At 38.4% G+C, this 14,449-nt stretch overlaps 3 protein-coding genes across 4 annotated transcripts in view; 2 read left to right on the top strand and 1 right to left on the bottom strand.

Annotated features, from left to right (window-relative positions):
- The window catches only part of LOC135629850 (BEACH domain-containing protein B-like), a 56,525-nt gene extending 53,665 nt beyond the window's left edge, over nucleotides 1–2,860 (top strand). For both annotated transcript variants that reach the window (XM_065137666.1, XM_065137664.1), the window contains exons 40-41: nucleotides 662–1,425; nucleotides 2,406–2,860. In XM_065137666.1, coding sequence (XP_064993738.1) covers nucleotides 662–1,365 — 704 coding nt within the window. In that variant the 3' untranslated portion in view covers nucleotides 1,366–1,425; nucleotides 2,406–2,860. The remainder of the gene's footprint in view (nucleotides 1–661; nucleotides 1,426–2,405) is intronic.
- A 1,010-nt stretch (nucleotides 2,861–3,870) lies between these two features.
- On the top strand, nucleotides 3,871–11,644 carry LOC135629834 (uncharacterized). The gene is made up of 12 exons (XM_065137663.1): nucleotides 3,871–4,128; nucleotides 4,618–4,798; nucleotides 4,874–4,936; nucleotides 5,034–5,139; nucleotides 7,814–7,918; nucleotides 7,995–8,071; nucleotides 8,150–8,279; nucleotides 9,209–9,278; nucleotides 9,563–9,754; nucleotides 10,495–10,615; nucleotides 11,092–11,316; nucleotides 11,405–11,644. The coding sequence occupies exons 1-12, from the start codon at nucleotides 4,052–4,054 to the stop codon at nucleotides 11,456–11,458; spliced, it is 1,401 nt and encodes a 466-aa protein (XP_064993735.1). The 5' UTR covers nucleotides 3,871–4,051; the 3' UTR covers nucleotides 11,459–11,644.
- Nucleotides 11,645–13,384: 1,740 nt separating this feature from the next.
- Nucleotides 13,385–13,759, bottom strand: LOC103979038 (uncharacterized). Its single transcript, XM_009395048.3, has one exon. The coding sequence runs from the start codon at nucleotides 13,757–13,759 to the stop codon at nucleotides 13,385–13,387; it is 375 nt and encodes a 124-aa protein (XP_009393323.2).
- Nucleotides 13,760–14,449: the final 690 nt, after the last annotated feature.

The raw sequence follows: 14,449 nt of genomic DNA, 5'->3' as shown, positions 1-14,449 counted from the left end.
GTGGACGCTTCTACTGATGATCATTCTTTATATATCAAGGTCTTATAACTTTGACGGTTCTGGTACTTCTCTGAGAAGTTGGTTGATTTGCCTTCATTGTTAGTGCACTTAATTGAGTGATGGGTCCATCTTCCCCAATACTCTCTTTGCCATGGAAATAATCTGTTATTCTCAAGGCAGGGGCAAAACATAATGATATGGATCTAATTTTTTTGAATCAATTTTCTCGGTTAGATTTCAGTCTGACATAGTTTTGAATTGTAATATGAAGTTTTTCAGAATCATGGACCAGAAGACCTTATTATGAATTGCACTAATTCAAAGACCTGATTATGAACTGAGCTAATTCTGCCTCGATACTGGACTATGTATCTCATGCCTGGTAGAGTCTGAGAGAGCTAATATTTCTGAGATTTGTGTTGTTGAAGTATAATATATACAGTTTAGTTTAGATATTTCCTTGGAAAATGTTATTGTGTAATTTTAAAGCAGAAAAATTGCCACTGTTGTTGTATGATAAGCTTTATTTTTTTTCTTCCTCCGTCCTTCAGTTTTAAATTACTTAATGCTGCTATTTGTGATGATGTGACTTAACCCATGCAGAATTCTTAATTCTGTGTTTGGTTCTTATACACCTCTTTGAAAATCTTTCATTTTGCAGTTTCATCTGATGGAAGTATACTTGCGACCGGAAGTTATGACACAACCGTCATGGTATGGCATGCTTATCGAGGAAGATTTACAGAGAGGAGATCTCGTACATTGCAAACTGACTTTCCTCGAAAAGATCATGTCATTATTGAAAGCCCCTTCCATATACTATGTGGCCACGATGACATAATTACATGCTTATTCGTCAGCGCAGAACTTGATATAGTTATCAGTGGATCAAAAGATGGAACTTGTATATTTCATACGTTACGGGAAGGAACTTACGTACGTTCCATTCAGCACCCATTTGGTAGTCCTTTGTCCAAGTTAGTTGTATCACCACATGGAAGGCTGGTGGTCTATGCTGAGAGTGATCTGAGTTTACATATGTATTCTATCAATGGAAAATATGTTGCATCATCTGAATCAAATGGGCGCCTCAACTGCATTGAGCTTAGTAGCTCCGGTGACTTCCTTGTTTGTGCAGGTGACCAAGGACAAATAATTTTGCGCTCCATGCATTCACTTGATGTTGTCAAAAAGTATGAAGGAGTTGGGAAGATAATTACATCTTTAGCTGTGACACCTGAAGAGTGCTTCTTAGCTGGGACTAAGGATGGAAGTCTGCTTGTTTATTCCATAGAAAACCCTCTTATCCGTAGAGGTAGTAGCCTTACACGCAACAATAAGTCAAAGAATTCAGTGACAGGATAAGTCAGGATTTGGTAACTTGTGGCTGCAGTTTATCGATGCTTCTGATAGATTTGGTTGAAGGTATTGTGATTGCTTGTTTGGCTCCTGTATAGACTCAAGGATTACGTGTTTCATGATTTCCTTAATTGCTGATAAAAAGCAACTTTTAATTTACTTCTTTGGCTTCTATATGGCCTGTTAGCCTGCTATTGAATATAATCTTCAGATGCACAGCCAATAGTCTTGACACGTGATCATATGCTTGTTTAATCTAAAGCATTTTAGAGTGTGGTTCTAGTAAGTATTTGGAAGTTTGAATTATTGAACAATCAATAACTAGTTTATTTGGTTCTAGTAAGCATTTTAGATTATCAGGAGTTCCATAGTCTGATACTTTTCTGTTAAAGAAACTCATCTTTGATGATAGGAGTAAAGATTCTTGCTTATCTGTCAAATTTGGCATAAATTGATTTCACAACTTGGAGTAGATCCAACATTGATTTTGAAAAATATGGTTTGCATTATAGACACTTGTAGCAATTGGGTAACTAAGTACGACATAAATTGTATTCTATTTGATAGGGTGTGGAGTCTCTTATTCTTTTCGTATTTATTCACTTGACAAGACACAAGGATCAACGAATCTGCAGCACTTTGTGAAAAATTATTTATGGTGTCAAATGGTAATATCACTAGAATCACTTACCTATTGTAATATGTCAAGCATCTGTAGTTACTGGTTTATTTCAGTAAACGTGTCTTTACCAAACTAGCTAAGACATGGTTTTGTTTAGCTTGGACAAAAATAGAAAAATAGGCACTACTCCAAGTATCATATCATTTCCTGATGGTTGTACTGTTATGAGTAATGGGCTTATTGTTTATAAGAAACAACAGGGAACATTCTCCATTAATAAGCTTACTACACTAAATGTCTGTTTGAACTACTTAAGCTGTGATTTTATTGAGACACTTCTCATCAGCACAAATTTTTAATATAATAAGTTTGCTAGTTTGAAATTTTGCTGATCAAGTTAACCTTCATTTTAAATGCAATGCAGGATTATTATGTCCAGGATAAGAATCATTCGCCATTCATGATAGCTTGGTGCCATCAAGTTCCATCATCAAAGATACGCTTGCCATTGATGTATCTAACCAAGCTAGAACAGGATCATTCTCAAACTGGTACCAAAAAGAAAATTTAAGAATCAACATTCTTTTGTTTCTTTACCAAGTGCACTCTCCGTGTGGTTGTCAAATAATTGAGCATTACAGAAATATCATTGACCAAACACAGGCTGTCACCATGTCTCAATTCATCTTGAATCGTGCATCTGAGGATAAAAGTTACCTACCTAACTTGTACAGTATGTCCATTTGCTGCTTTTTCTTTATATATTTTTTTGTACTTTCCTTTGTTTATCTTTTGCATCAGCAGGCTCTTGAGCAAATTGTAAATGTAGATTTACTTGGAGGATGCAATGCGTATAAGCTTCTGCTTTGTATCGTCATATGTTCTGGTGTAATGCGGTTATCTGTCAGTTTCTCTGGTCCATCCCTGACTCTCTTTTGACACTTATTTTATCTCGTGTTAGTCTTTGGATCTTTTGTTCTCTTGAATGAATCAAAATTATGAAAATATTTCTTTGGCAGAACAAGTTGTAAAAGGTAAGATTTGGATGACAAATTTTTTATTTCTTTTTTTCTGCGCTCTCATCGTTAACCTTCAATTTTCTTCATACCCGGCCTTCACCTCATGGCAACTGTAACGAGTTAAGGCTTATTAGCTCGGTTTAACTTGTTTTTTAGACAAGGGGAGAGGGGGTGTGGGGGTTTCATAAACTCAAGTGTGTTCCAAGTAATGTTTTCCCTTGGCTTGTTTTACTCGGTGGGTGCTCCACTTCACCAAATGGTTAGTTCGTTGAGGGTAATGAATCAAACTTGATCTTGAACTAAGTTTGTTTTAAAAATTAAGTTAAACTCCTTTTTTTAATATAGAAGAGACCACCTCGAAGCCCTTAGCACAGGAAATATATATACTAAAGGGACTATCTCAGCTGGAATGAAGATATTTGTACTAGAACCGTCTTAATCACAGCATTTCTAATCGTACCGCAATGAGGCCCACCTCGGTTCAGCCGGGTCGTTTTTTAGGACAACCACTTCGATACCTCCTTAGTATTTTACCTAAGACACCCGGCTTGGCTACGTCAAGTTTGATAAGTTCCATAAGGTATAAACCTCTTCCGAGTGTTTGCAACATGTTTTACACAAGGAAAGGATGAGTTTTATATCACCTCTCACATCCTAATCTTTATCCTACAAGGCATAAACTAGTAATTTGTATCTTGCAACACAAAATGTATTTGCATCATCATCATCATCATCATCTTGGTGCTGCCAATTTGATAAATTGGACACAGCAGGTCAAGATCCAATTACCGGGTTGACACGATATAGATCGGAGTCAAACCGGGCCCAAGTCCGATCCCGGACATCCGATATGATTCTATGCGGTGATTCATGTTTTATCTGGCGGAAACTCCGACCCGAAGCAACGATTCGATCCAGCTACGTATCGTCACGGAAGTCACGGCGGCGGGCGCCTCACTTTCAAGGAGTCCCGCCGACGAGTTGGGTAATCGGGAGAGCACGAGAGAGAGACCGCGCGAGCGGGCGAGCGGAGTCGCAAGATCGGAGCGTGATGGAGGAGCCTCTCGATTTCGAGGAGGAAGACCAGCTTGTCCGAACCCCTCTCCGTCCCACCAACACCAACAAAAGGTCCTCTCCTTAGCCCCTCAACCCTAATATCGCCTTCCTTTCTCTTGCTGTCCATGATGAGTATAAAACTAGGTTTTCGTATGCATCTTGTATCTTCTCTTGTGATACAAAACCCAAAGCATAATTGCTTTTCAGAGAAAAAAAAAAAAAAAAAGTATCTGGTGTGAGGGCCTGATGAGCACAGCCAATTCCATTACTGAATTGTTGGAAAACTTGATCGTGGTGGTTCAAATCTTGATCCCAGATTAAAAATGTCAGTTTGTCCTGCTGGTTGACTCATTTGGAGACGTTTTTTATTGAAAAATTGGTCCAAAACTATTACTATGCTTATGACGTTCTGGAATGTCTTGAATTGAAATCCTGCCAGTTCATGCTTGAGTCTTCTGCATCGTTTTTAAACTTGGACAAAGCATTCTGAGATGAATTATGGATATTGACTATTGTGATGATGAATATAATGCATGTTGACTTGATCATGTTTTCTTACAGGAGCAAGGTCATTGGCTTGGATGATCTTCTAACTGATTATTATGAAGAGAAAAACAAATATGTGCATCGCAAGTCCAAGCGCTTATCTTTATCTAAGCGATACAATTCAGATGAAGATGACAAAAGTCGAAAATACAAAGAAAGAATGTTATCTAAGTTCGTTCACGATTGCGAGAAACAGGCAAGTAGAATAGATCAATTGTAGCTGGACTAGTTTCATCATCTTATATGATATCCAGCATGATTTTACTCATAGGTTAATGAGATGAGTGCCGAAGAGGAGATTCCATTATGGGGCCAAAGAGTTTTTGGACATCAGGTAACCAAATTGGATCCCAGGTGTTAACTTGAGACCTATGAGATAGAGATAACTTGCCTTTTAGCTAGTTATTTTTTTCCTCAAATTTTACATGTAGAAATCTCTTCCATCAACCGAGTACAAGGGTGTAGCAGATTGTCAACTTTTGCAGTCGTCATCAATAGGAGATCTGATTTCAGTCATTTATTTAAATGAAGAACAAGGTTGCAATACTCTTCCATAGTCCTCATAACATTTGTGCTATAAGATTTAACTTTTCCATCATTAGATTTGTCTTCTATCTCTGCATGCCTACATAATTGGCATCTTTTGTGGTGTAATTTCGAGATACTTATGTGCCTTAGGTCATACTAACATTTAATAGGATACCATCATACTGCATGTTTTTATTTTTTCCAGAGTAGGTGCTTTGAGATGTGTAGTGGAGTTGTTTGAACTATTATACAATAGTTGTTGTTTCTCTTTATCAAACACAAAGATGGTAAAGGTTATATGACATGGTGGAAACCAAAATTTCACTGGACCGGCAAATACCGGTTGGTATGAAGCAGTCCGGAGGAAATTGTATTCCATGAGAGTAACCAGCTATCCTATTTGCCACACTACTTTTTTGTCATCTATAACAGATGTGAAGTATGATGACATTAATTTTTAGAGAATCTCTGAAATGGTAGCAAAGGCTGAATACAAACAAATTGGATTCATTCATATAATTTTTAGCATCAGTTGACTTAATATTGCCCTTAGTTGACTTAGACACAGCCTATTCTAACCCTGTAGTTCATCAGTAAATTTCTTCACAGTGTACAAGTATTTAATGTTCATTTCAAGGTTTGCAAAATCGTACCTTACCGCTCGGTATGGGTGGTACATACCGGTTTGCCAGCAGACCGGCACACTATCTGGCGGTATCAGGATTTTGGCCCTGTATTGGGCGATAGGGGCTGTATCGAGAAATAACGATTGAAATTTCGATCGTTTTCGACTTGTACCGACTGGGGGAACCACGCATCGGTAGTCTGGGGGAACCACGCATCGGTAGTCTAAGGCAGTTGGGTTATGCCTTTCGTCGAGAGCCAATGGCCGAGTGGAGAAGAAAACCCTAGAAACGCATCGAGGATTGAGAGCCGACTACGGCCTAGGTGGAGAGAAGAGACTGCTGTCAGCAGGAGCTTTGGAGGCTACCAAAATCGATGAGGTCGATCGAGCTCTTCTCAGCGTCGATAAGCGCTGGAGAAGAAGAAGCCTACGAACGAAGCGCGACGCCATGGCCGCTCAGGGATGCCAAGCAGGGCATACGGTGGGATTTAGTGGAGGGCCAATGCATGGTCCTCGACAAATATTGACCCCGTAAAGTAAAGTAAAAAGTAAGAGAAGCGTGGGGGGGGGATCAAATTAGGGAAATCTTGATTCGTGTCGCATTTGGATTAGGCCATGTCATGCTTTAGTTGAACCAAATTGTAAGTGGACCGAGCTAAATCTTGAACCAAAAGCTTTAATTTCATGTGATATTTTATTAGTGGAGGTTTATTAGAGGTTGATGTGTCATGTTACACATGCCACCAATATTCAGATCATGGAACTCGACAAAGTACTGGTCAAGTTTATGCACGAAAGGGGAAGGGGAAGCCCGTGGATGATTTTGAGTAAATGCGACAGAGCCTACACGACGTAGACACGAAGCTTATCAAATTCACATGTGATTCATGATGATCAACCTACGACCATCACCACATTGATGCACCAATGACATACGATGTTTCAATACAGTATGTCGTGAGATCAATTTCAAGATTGGGTCCGACAAGCATATCATATTGATTCACAGATGCATAAGATCAAGGACCTCGACCCACCACCCGTGGAGGTTCGTCATTCGTTTTGATGATAGAATCAGGTATATCTATGCATGTGATTACTTAATTCATTTGAATATTAAAGTTTTAAGTTATATACAAAATAATCTAACAATTCAAATAATTTTTCTGTATATAATTCAATATTAACGGAAGGATGATCTGGAACTGATCGATATTGCGAACCTTGCACAAGGCTACTCATCAAAGCCTGAAAAAGATATGTGGCACTATTATTACCTAATTTACATTAGTTTTGCTAAAGCTATACTAAATGTATATTTATTTCTAACTTAAAAACACTATCCTAACTTTTTTTTTTTTCTATTTTTCAGATATTTTCGAAGGGTTTTATGCCTTTTTTAGGCGTATCGCTTGGTACGCCCTGGTGTATCACTTGCTATGCCATAAAGTACCATACCAAGCTAAGCTCGGTACACCGGTACAGTATGAGATTAAAAACCTTAGTTCATTTTTAGTTGCTCTATCTTCATTGAAGTTATATCTTCATCAAATTCAGAAATTGTCAGAAAACTCAGGATTATATGAATATGCACATTCTGTCCTTTCATGCTTGGATACTTGAGTGAAGTGAAAGTGTATAACGCTTTCTATTTACAAAACTCTAAACATGTAATTGAACTTTTCTAGCTTATTTTGTTTTTTCTCCAATGTGATACAGAAATTTCATATTAGCTTCACAATGATATTTGTTGCTCGCTCCTATAACATTAGTGTTTAGACCTTTGAGCCTTGCATTTTGTCAGACGTTAAGAAAAGTTTAATGTGCTTGTGTGTAACTTATTTCAAGTTTTTTTTCTCGTGATTTACCCTCCAGCTTATTTTTTACTTTGCTAAGCTTTAGTGTTATAATATCCTCTATGTGATTTACTTATAGCTTAATGTCTCTACTGACACCTATCTGCATCTTCACTTATAGCTTAACATAAATGGTTTGTTTTAAATATAGATTATTCATGACATCTTACTTTAGTGCCTGTTCTTTATCTTTTACATTTAGGAGAGAGCTTCCTAGAAGGACTGTTGGTAAATAGATGGCTCTGCAAATTGGCCTTCGTATCTGGTTTCGTGGAGGATTCCATTGCAACTTGGGTGTTCAACAAAAGTCAGTCCATATCCTTCTCTGATGATGTTATATGATTGTTAATTCTCACAAATTATCATCATTGTTGTGTCATTAGTGCTGTACTCATCAAATGGAGAGCTACAAGTTTCCGCTTGTGAATTTTGGTGCGATATCCTTCTATCGAAAGATGAGGTAACTTTGTTTTCTTTTCTTCTTTCTTTTTTATTATAAACATGATTATCTTATTTCTAAATACCTTAAGATTTGCAGGCTGATAAGCCATCGGTATCACTAGGATGGTTTCCTGGCTATTCCCAACTAATGGATGCCCTGGCAACCTATGGATATCTATTCGATACATCAATGAGTCGTTCATCGCTTTCACAAGAAGTCCATACAGGTTAATTCTCACATCCATTACTTTTGAGGTTTTCAATTATTATAAGGATGCCCTGGAATAAAGGTCAACATAACTTCATTATAGCTGTCTTTATAGTTTATAAATAATGATGAACACATTGGCATGGGTCCCAAAAGATGAATTTGCTTTTAGACCAGCCTCATATTCTGTCAACTCAGTGATAATCTTCCTTAGGATCAACATGCAAACTGCACTGATCAAATAAGATATCAAATCTATGTTGACTGACTGTATCTGATGTTCCATTTATCATACTTGTTTCTGGCAGATAAAATACTTCATTTACCATGTGATTGAATAATAATAACAGGACTCCAAAGCTGATTATGTTTCTCTCCAAATCACAACTGTTATCAAAGACAAATGGCTACTCTCATCAACAGGCTTGTCAATAACATGTGTGAAACCAGTTCTGTAATTAACAGTACCTGTAACAATAACAGTTAACCACAGCAGAAGTTAGAATAGGGGCACTAACGTACTGACAATTGTAGCAGTAGAACAAACATCAATGATTTTTCCAGAATCATAAGGAAAACCTCAGTAAGATCATTTTCAGATAATTTGTCCTGAAGTCTTCTTTTCCTACTCCCATCTGATTTATTGCTTAATTCTACATCTTATGACCAAAGCATCATCAGAAAGAGAACCTCTTAGAAATCCATTCATATGTCAGTTGTTTATCAAAAGTAGCACATTAGATATCATTACCAGTATTGCTATTTCTTTTTCCTGAAAAGCTCAAATCCGCATGAATAGGTTGTGCTAGAAATTCTCTCTTTTTTAACTTTATTTCCTTAATATAAGAAATTTAAAAAGATGCAGTGTACTTAAGAAGGGTGACACGATTGCTTTTCTTGTACCTCCCAATGATGCAGTGTCTTAACTCCTTTTGTTACATTTGTCAGATAAACCTGAAGGGCCGCCTGAAAATATTAGTTCGTGGATCAAAGTAATATCTGCGTGTTGTCAGATCAGGTAATTGTGATCATCCTAATACACCATAGCCTAATTGTCAAATATCTTTGTTGTTGAAATTCGATTTTCAATGAGGTATCAGCAAGCCATGTGCTGAACACATTCCACACCACACACTTGATGGTCACGGGCCTAGGAACGTGGTTCTGTCTGAGCATGCTAAATGCTCACGAACCCATGTATGGTGCAGGCATGTTGCCAGCACACAAATTACTGATTGTGATATCTCATTCATGGTTCTCATAACTTCACACATGGATATTCATATTCTTTCCCTGCTACAGAAGTCCCCGATCCATCTTCTCTATATCAGAAGCAGAGGAGCTACTTTGCATAATTATTCACTTCTCGTTAGATCGTGAGCTTCAGGGCTTGCTATTTATTATAAATGAGGGCATGCAATCAATCATTAGATTTTTTAGTGAGGAAGAATGGGATGTCAGCTGCAAAAGAGTGGCAAAGTCTCTTGCTTTCAGGTAAATATTGCAGTTTATATTATTCATAGTCCAACATGCACCTTATTGATGTAATGATAATAATATTTTTATTATTGTATTAGGCAGAAGTATTTGCTTAATGTCCATGGTGAATTATTACGGTCATTAAATGCCATGGTTTGATATTAGAGCTTTTCGATGGATGTGCAATGTTACCCTAAAAGAAATTCCTAATCATGGACTTTGATATTCTTTCACAACATGAGTTTAGACCTAGTAGCACAGTTGCATACATTATAATTTTTCTTGTTAATATCGATTGGCTTTATCTAGTCATTCTTCTTTGATTCTCATGAGCCACTGTACCATTTAAAGTCTTTTAATACTTATGCAGACCTATATATACCTTTTTATTTCTCTTTCAATTTCCAGTGACATAGGAGACCACAAAGGTACTTTATTCCAATGGCTTTCAATTGATTTTTTTTGTTCTTTTTCATCTTTCTATAGCAGATTGGGGATTGTGTTGTTGATGGATGGTATATATATATATATATATATATATATGTTTCAAATGAAAACCTTGGTTCCTATTGCTACCTCCATTTTTTGTTTGCGAAACTATTACATATGTTTCATGGTTGTGCTAGAGAAGTTTCTTACTAATTATCATAGACAGATTGACTAATTGCCACTTTATATGCTTGTTTAATACATTGAATCATAAATATGTTGTTTGAGATCATCTGAAGTAGACTATTAAACTATTGGAACTGCAGAACCCCAAAGGACCTTAATTGTTTAAGGGTTGTGGAATGCATTTCTGTGACTAATGGCCGTAGCAAGCAACTCAGGAGTCAAATCGCGCTACAATTGCTGACTCTGCGCTTTGACATAAAGGTTAATTCTAATCTTTCAAATTGAATATGTTTCAGTTTCTTGCTAAAGTTGCTCATAGATTCACATATAACATTGCATATCCAGTACTCAGATGTCTGTCAGATGCTCTGATTGGAGAATCTAAATGACCATGGGCATTCTCCTTAAAATGGGGGATGCACGTGCAATAAATTGGAAAATTCCCTTTAGCATTTAATTATGGTATTGGATGTTCTTTCAGTATTAACAAATTGGAAGATAAATATATTGTTTTCTTTGACAGATTCCAGTTTATCTCCTGATTCTTGCCAAATTTAACACACTTGCATGCACACTTCGACTCACCTCTGCATATCCTGGCAACACTTTAACTACCTTTAGGGATGTGTTGATTAGCATTGCTAGTATAGATTTTATGTTCACTGCACAAGCTTATATAATTATCAGGAGTCATATGTCAGAATCTGTTATGAATGAACCAAATATATTTTGTGTAGGTGAACGACTATAAAGAAATCCTGGAATTACTGATGTCAGTCAATGTGAAGGATAAAGATTGTGATTTCTTCAAGTTATATATCTACTTAGTTTTAGCCGAGAATTTCCTCTCGTTTCATCATCTGGGTGAAGAAAAATCGGTAGCTATTGACACGTGGTGTAAATTTCTACGCAACTGCTCGAGCCAAATTACAAGCACGGATTGGAGATCATATGCATCAAAGGTGTGTGCGTGGAGTGTGGGAGACACTATTATGCATCGAAGATCATATACATATATAACTGACCTTCAACCTATTATGTCTCTTTCAGGTTCGGAATAAAGCTTCGTACATTTTGCAAACCACCGTCGAGAAGAGTACGTAACATTTGTTCTTTTGATGAGGATGGTGCATTTTTATCTAGGTATGCATGTCCTCCAACATGAGGAAATATATAGCTGGTCTCATTGTCATCCATCCTTCAAGTCCTTTGTATGAGACTCGAATTTTGCTGTAGCTTAGTCCAATGCAGATTTTTATTTTATGCCATCACGAAATCTCTTTTTGCGTTTGTTTGATTGGTTATGATTCAGTCTTCATTCTTATTTTATTTCAAGAAAAAATGTTCGAGTGGTTTATCATCACCTTTTTTGAATTTTTATTCATTAAACAGCATACAAGGCGGACACTTGCTCTACCCCCACAGCACAGATAAACCTACTCATCATACAATACAATCCAGATGGGTATTCTTGGTGTATTCATATGGTCAACAACTATCGAAAGCATAATGTCTTGTCGATTCATATCAGTGTACCGATCAATTATCGATATAATATATATCAAGTTATATCAAGACATGATATAATGACATATCTCGATGCATTTACCATTCATATTGAGTAATATATGATTAAAAATATTAAAATTTTAAATAATAAAGCAACTCATGAGAATCAAAGAAGTCAATCGATATTGACAAGAAATTGTATGCAACTGCATTACTGGATCTAAACTCATGGTATGGAAGAATATCAAAGTCTATGATTAGGAATTTCTTTAAGGGAAACATTGCACGTCCATAAAAAAATTCTAATATCAAACCATGACATTTAATGACCATAATAATTCACCATAGACATTAATCAAATGCTTCTGCCCAATACTATTCTCATTACTTCAATAAGGTGTAAGTGGGACTAACGAATAATATATACTGCAACATTTACCCAAGGGACTTCTGTTACTCCTTTGCAGCTGACGCCCCATTCTTCCTCACTAAAAGAAATCTAATGATCGATTGCCTGCGCTCATTTATAATAAACAGCAAGCCTTGGAACTCACGATCTTATAAGAAATGAATCATAATGCAAAGTAATTCCGCCGCTTTCCATATAGAAAAGATTGATCGGGGACTTCTGTGACAAGGAAAGAATATGTGAAGCGGTGAAAACCATGAATGAGATATCACAATCAGTAATCTGTGTGCTGGCAACACGCCTGCACCATACATGGGTTCACGCCCATTCACTATGCTAGTAGAGAACAAGTTCCCTAAGGTTTTATCGTAAAAAAAAATAAAAAATAAAAAAATGATCACTTCGAAAGGATCGATCTTTTTTTATCACGGATCGAACTCTTAGAATTTATCATAACAAACTAAAATAATATTTCATTGATTAATTCCTTCAATCAAGAAGGTCAATCCCCTCAAAGTGATCATCCCATTTTCCTCCGTTTCTTTTACTTTGATCCACGAACTAACATCCTCAGACGGCCAAATGCCACAAAAGAAAAGAGTTAGATACTGCATGATCAGGAGGTAAAAGAAAAGCAATCGTGTCACCTCAGGGAAAGATGCGCCAAAATAACACTAACAGTATGAAGAGACAGTCTTACTAATCAGTAATAGCAGCTGTTGGTCTTTATGAGCCAATACAAAGATGTTGCCAATGATTGCCCCATAATAAAAGTATGCTAGCAGTTAAGCTAGACTGACGAGTAATGAAGTCCGGTTCATCAAATGAAACAGTGAAGCAATTAATGATCATGGAGGCACTGCCAGTCTCTAGCAAATCTACATACAGTCTTTTTACATTTCGAGCATCAGATCTACACAATTCCGTTTTAAAATGCTTCCTCGAATTCATTAGTACAAACAGAGAAAAGAAAGAAGAAAGACCAGAAAGACTTAACCCTAACCCCCAACCTATGGGGCGGCTCTCGACGTTACTGGGTTCCGATCTGTCGAACCGATTGGATACCAGAACGAAACAATTGGATTAGAAAAGGGAAAGATCTACTTCCCCGGTCAACGTGCAGCGACCAGATCGAAGGGGAAGGCGTCCGATACGGGCTCGGGGAGATCCGGGCTTGGGGGAGCAAAGAAGATGGATTTGGCGGCGGCGGCGAGCTTCCTCCGCTGGAGGAACCTCGGGCCGTAGGCCCTGACTGCAAAGCAAGGGAAAATCCCGTCGTTCTGGGCTGCCGCGGGTCGCGGCGCGGCCGGAGAACGGGACGAGGGGGACGAGAGGCGGGGTAGGGCGACGGATCGGCCCGGTCTGGCACTGCTGATCCTGGAGTCCCGGAGGCGGGCAAGCGCGCCGGGCTTCAGGAAGCGGTGGAGCCGCTCCTCGATCCGTGAGGAAGACGGCTTAGGGTTTGGACACCGAATCCTTCGATTCATGAGAGCGAGCGAGCGAGCGAGCGAGAGAGAGAGAGAGAGATTTGGGTGGAGGAAGCCGATCCGTAAGGGGGCTTTAACGGCGAGGGGGGCACGCGAGAGAGAGAGAGAGAGAGAGAGAGAGAGAGAGAGAGAGAGAGAGAGATTTGGGTGGAGGAAGCCGATCCGTAAGGGGGATTTAACGGCGAGGGGGGCACGCGACAAAGGCGGGAAGGTTGAGGAGGGAAACAGAAGCGAGGAGGGGAAAGGCGTTTCAAAACGGAGGGCGGGACCACTGCTTTCTGTGTACGGTGTCGCCCGCAACGCTTTTTAACGACTTTCTGCCGCTAAAGACGGTGAAAGAAGAACGTGGCTGGTGTTTCCGGGTAGGTGGTAATGGCGATCCCCTACACAAGGCACGACAGGATCCAGGATTTCAAATCACTCCCAACTTGATCGAGCCTAACCATCTAAGTTCTTATATGGCACGACGATTGATTCAAACTTGATCGCACCTAACCACGTTCGTACTCTTATTAGACCGACGAATGACCGCTTTCCTTACGAGAACCATAGCAGGATTCGGGATTGCTCTGAACTTGATCGAATCTGGTCGGCCATGGACTGACGACTCCTGTAAAATGTTAGAACACAGCAACTCATCTTACAAAATCCTACTCGGCTCTCAATCTTTCAATTCAAATTGGACTGTCC

Source organism: Musa acuminata, chromosome BXJ1-3 (genome assembly GCF_036884655.1).
Source record: "Musa acuminata AAA Group cultivar baxijiao chromosome BXJ1-3, Cavendish_Baxijiao_AAA, whole genome shotgun sequence".
NCBI classification, from domain to species: Eukaryota; Viridiplantae; Streptophyta; class Magnoliopsida; order Zingiberales; family Musaceae; genus Musa; species Musa acuminata.
Note: the sequence above shows the minus strand (reverse complement) of the source record. Positions and strands in the feature narration are given on the sequence as shown.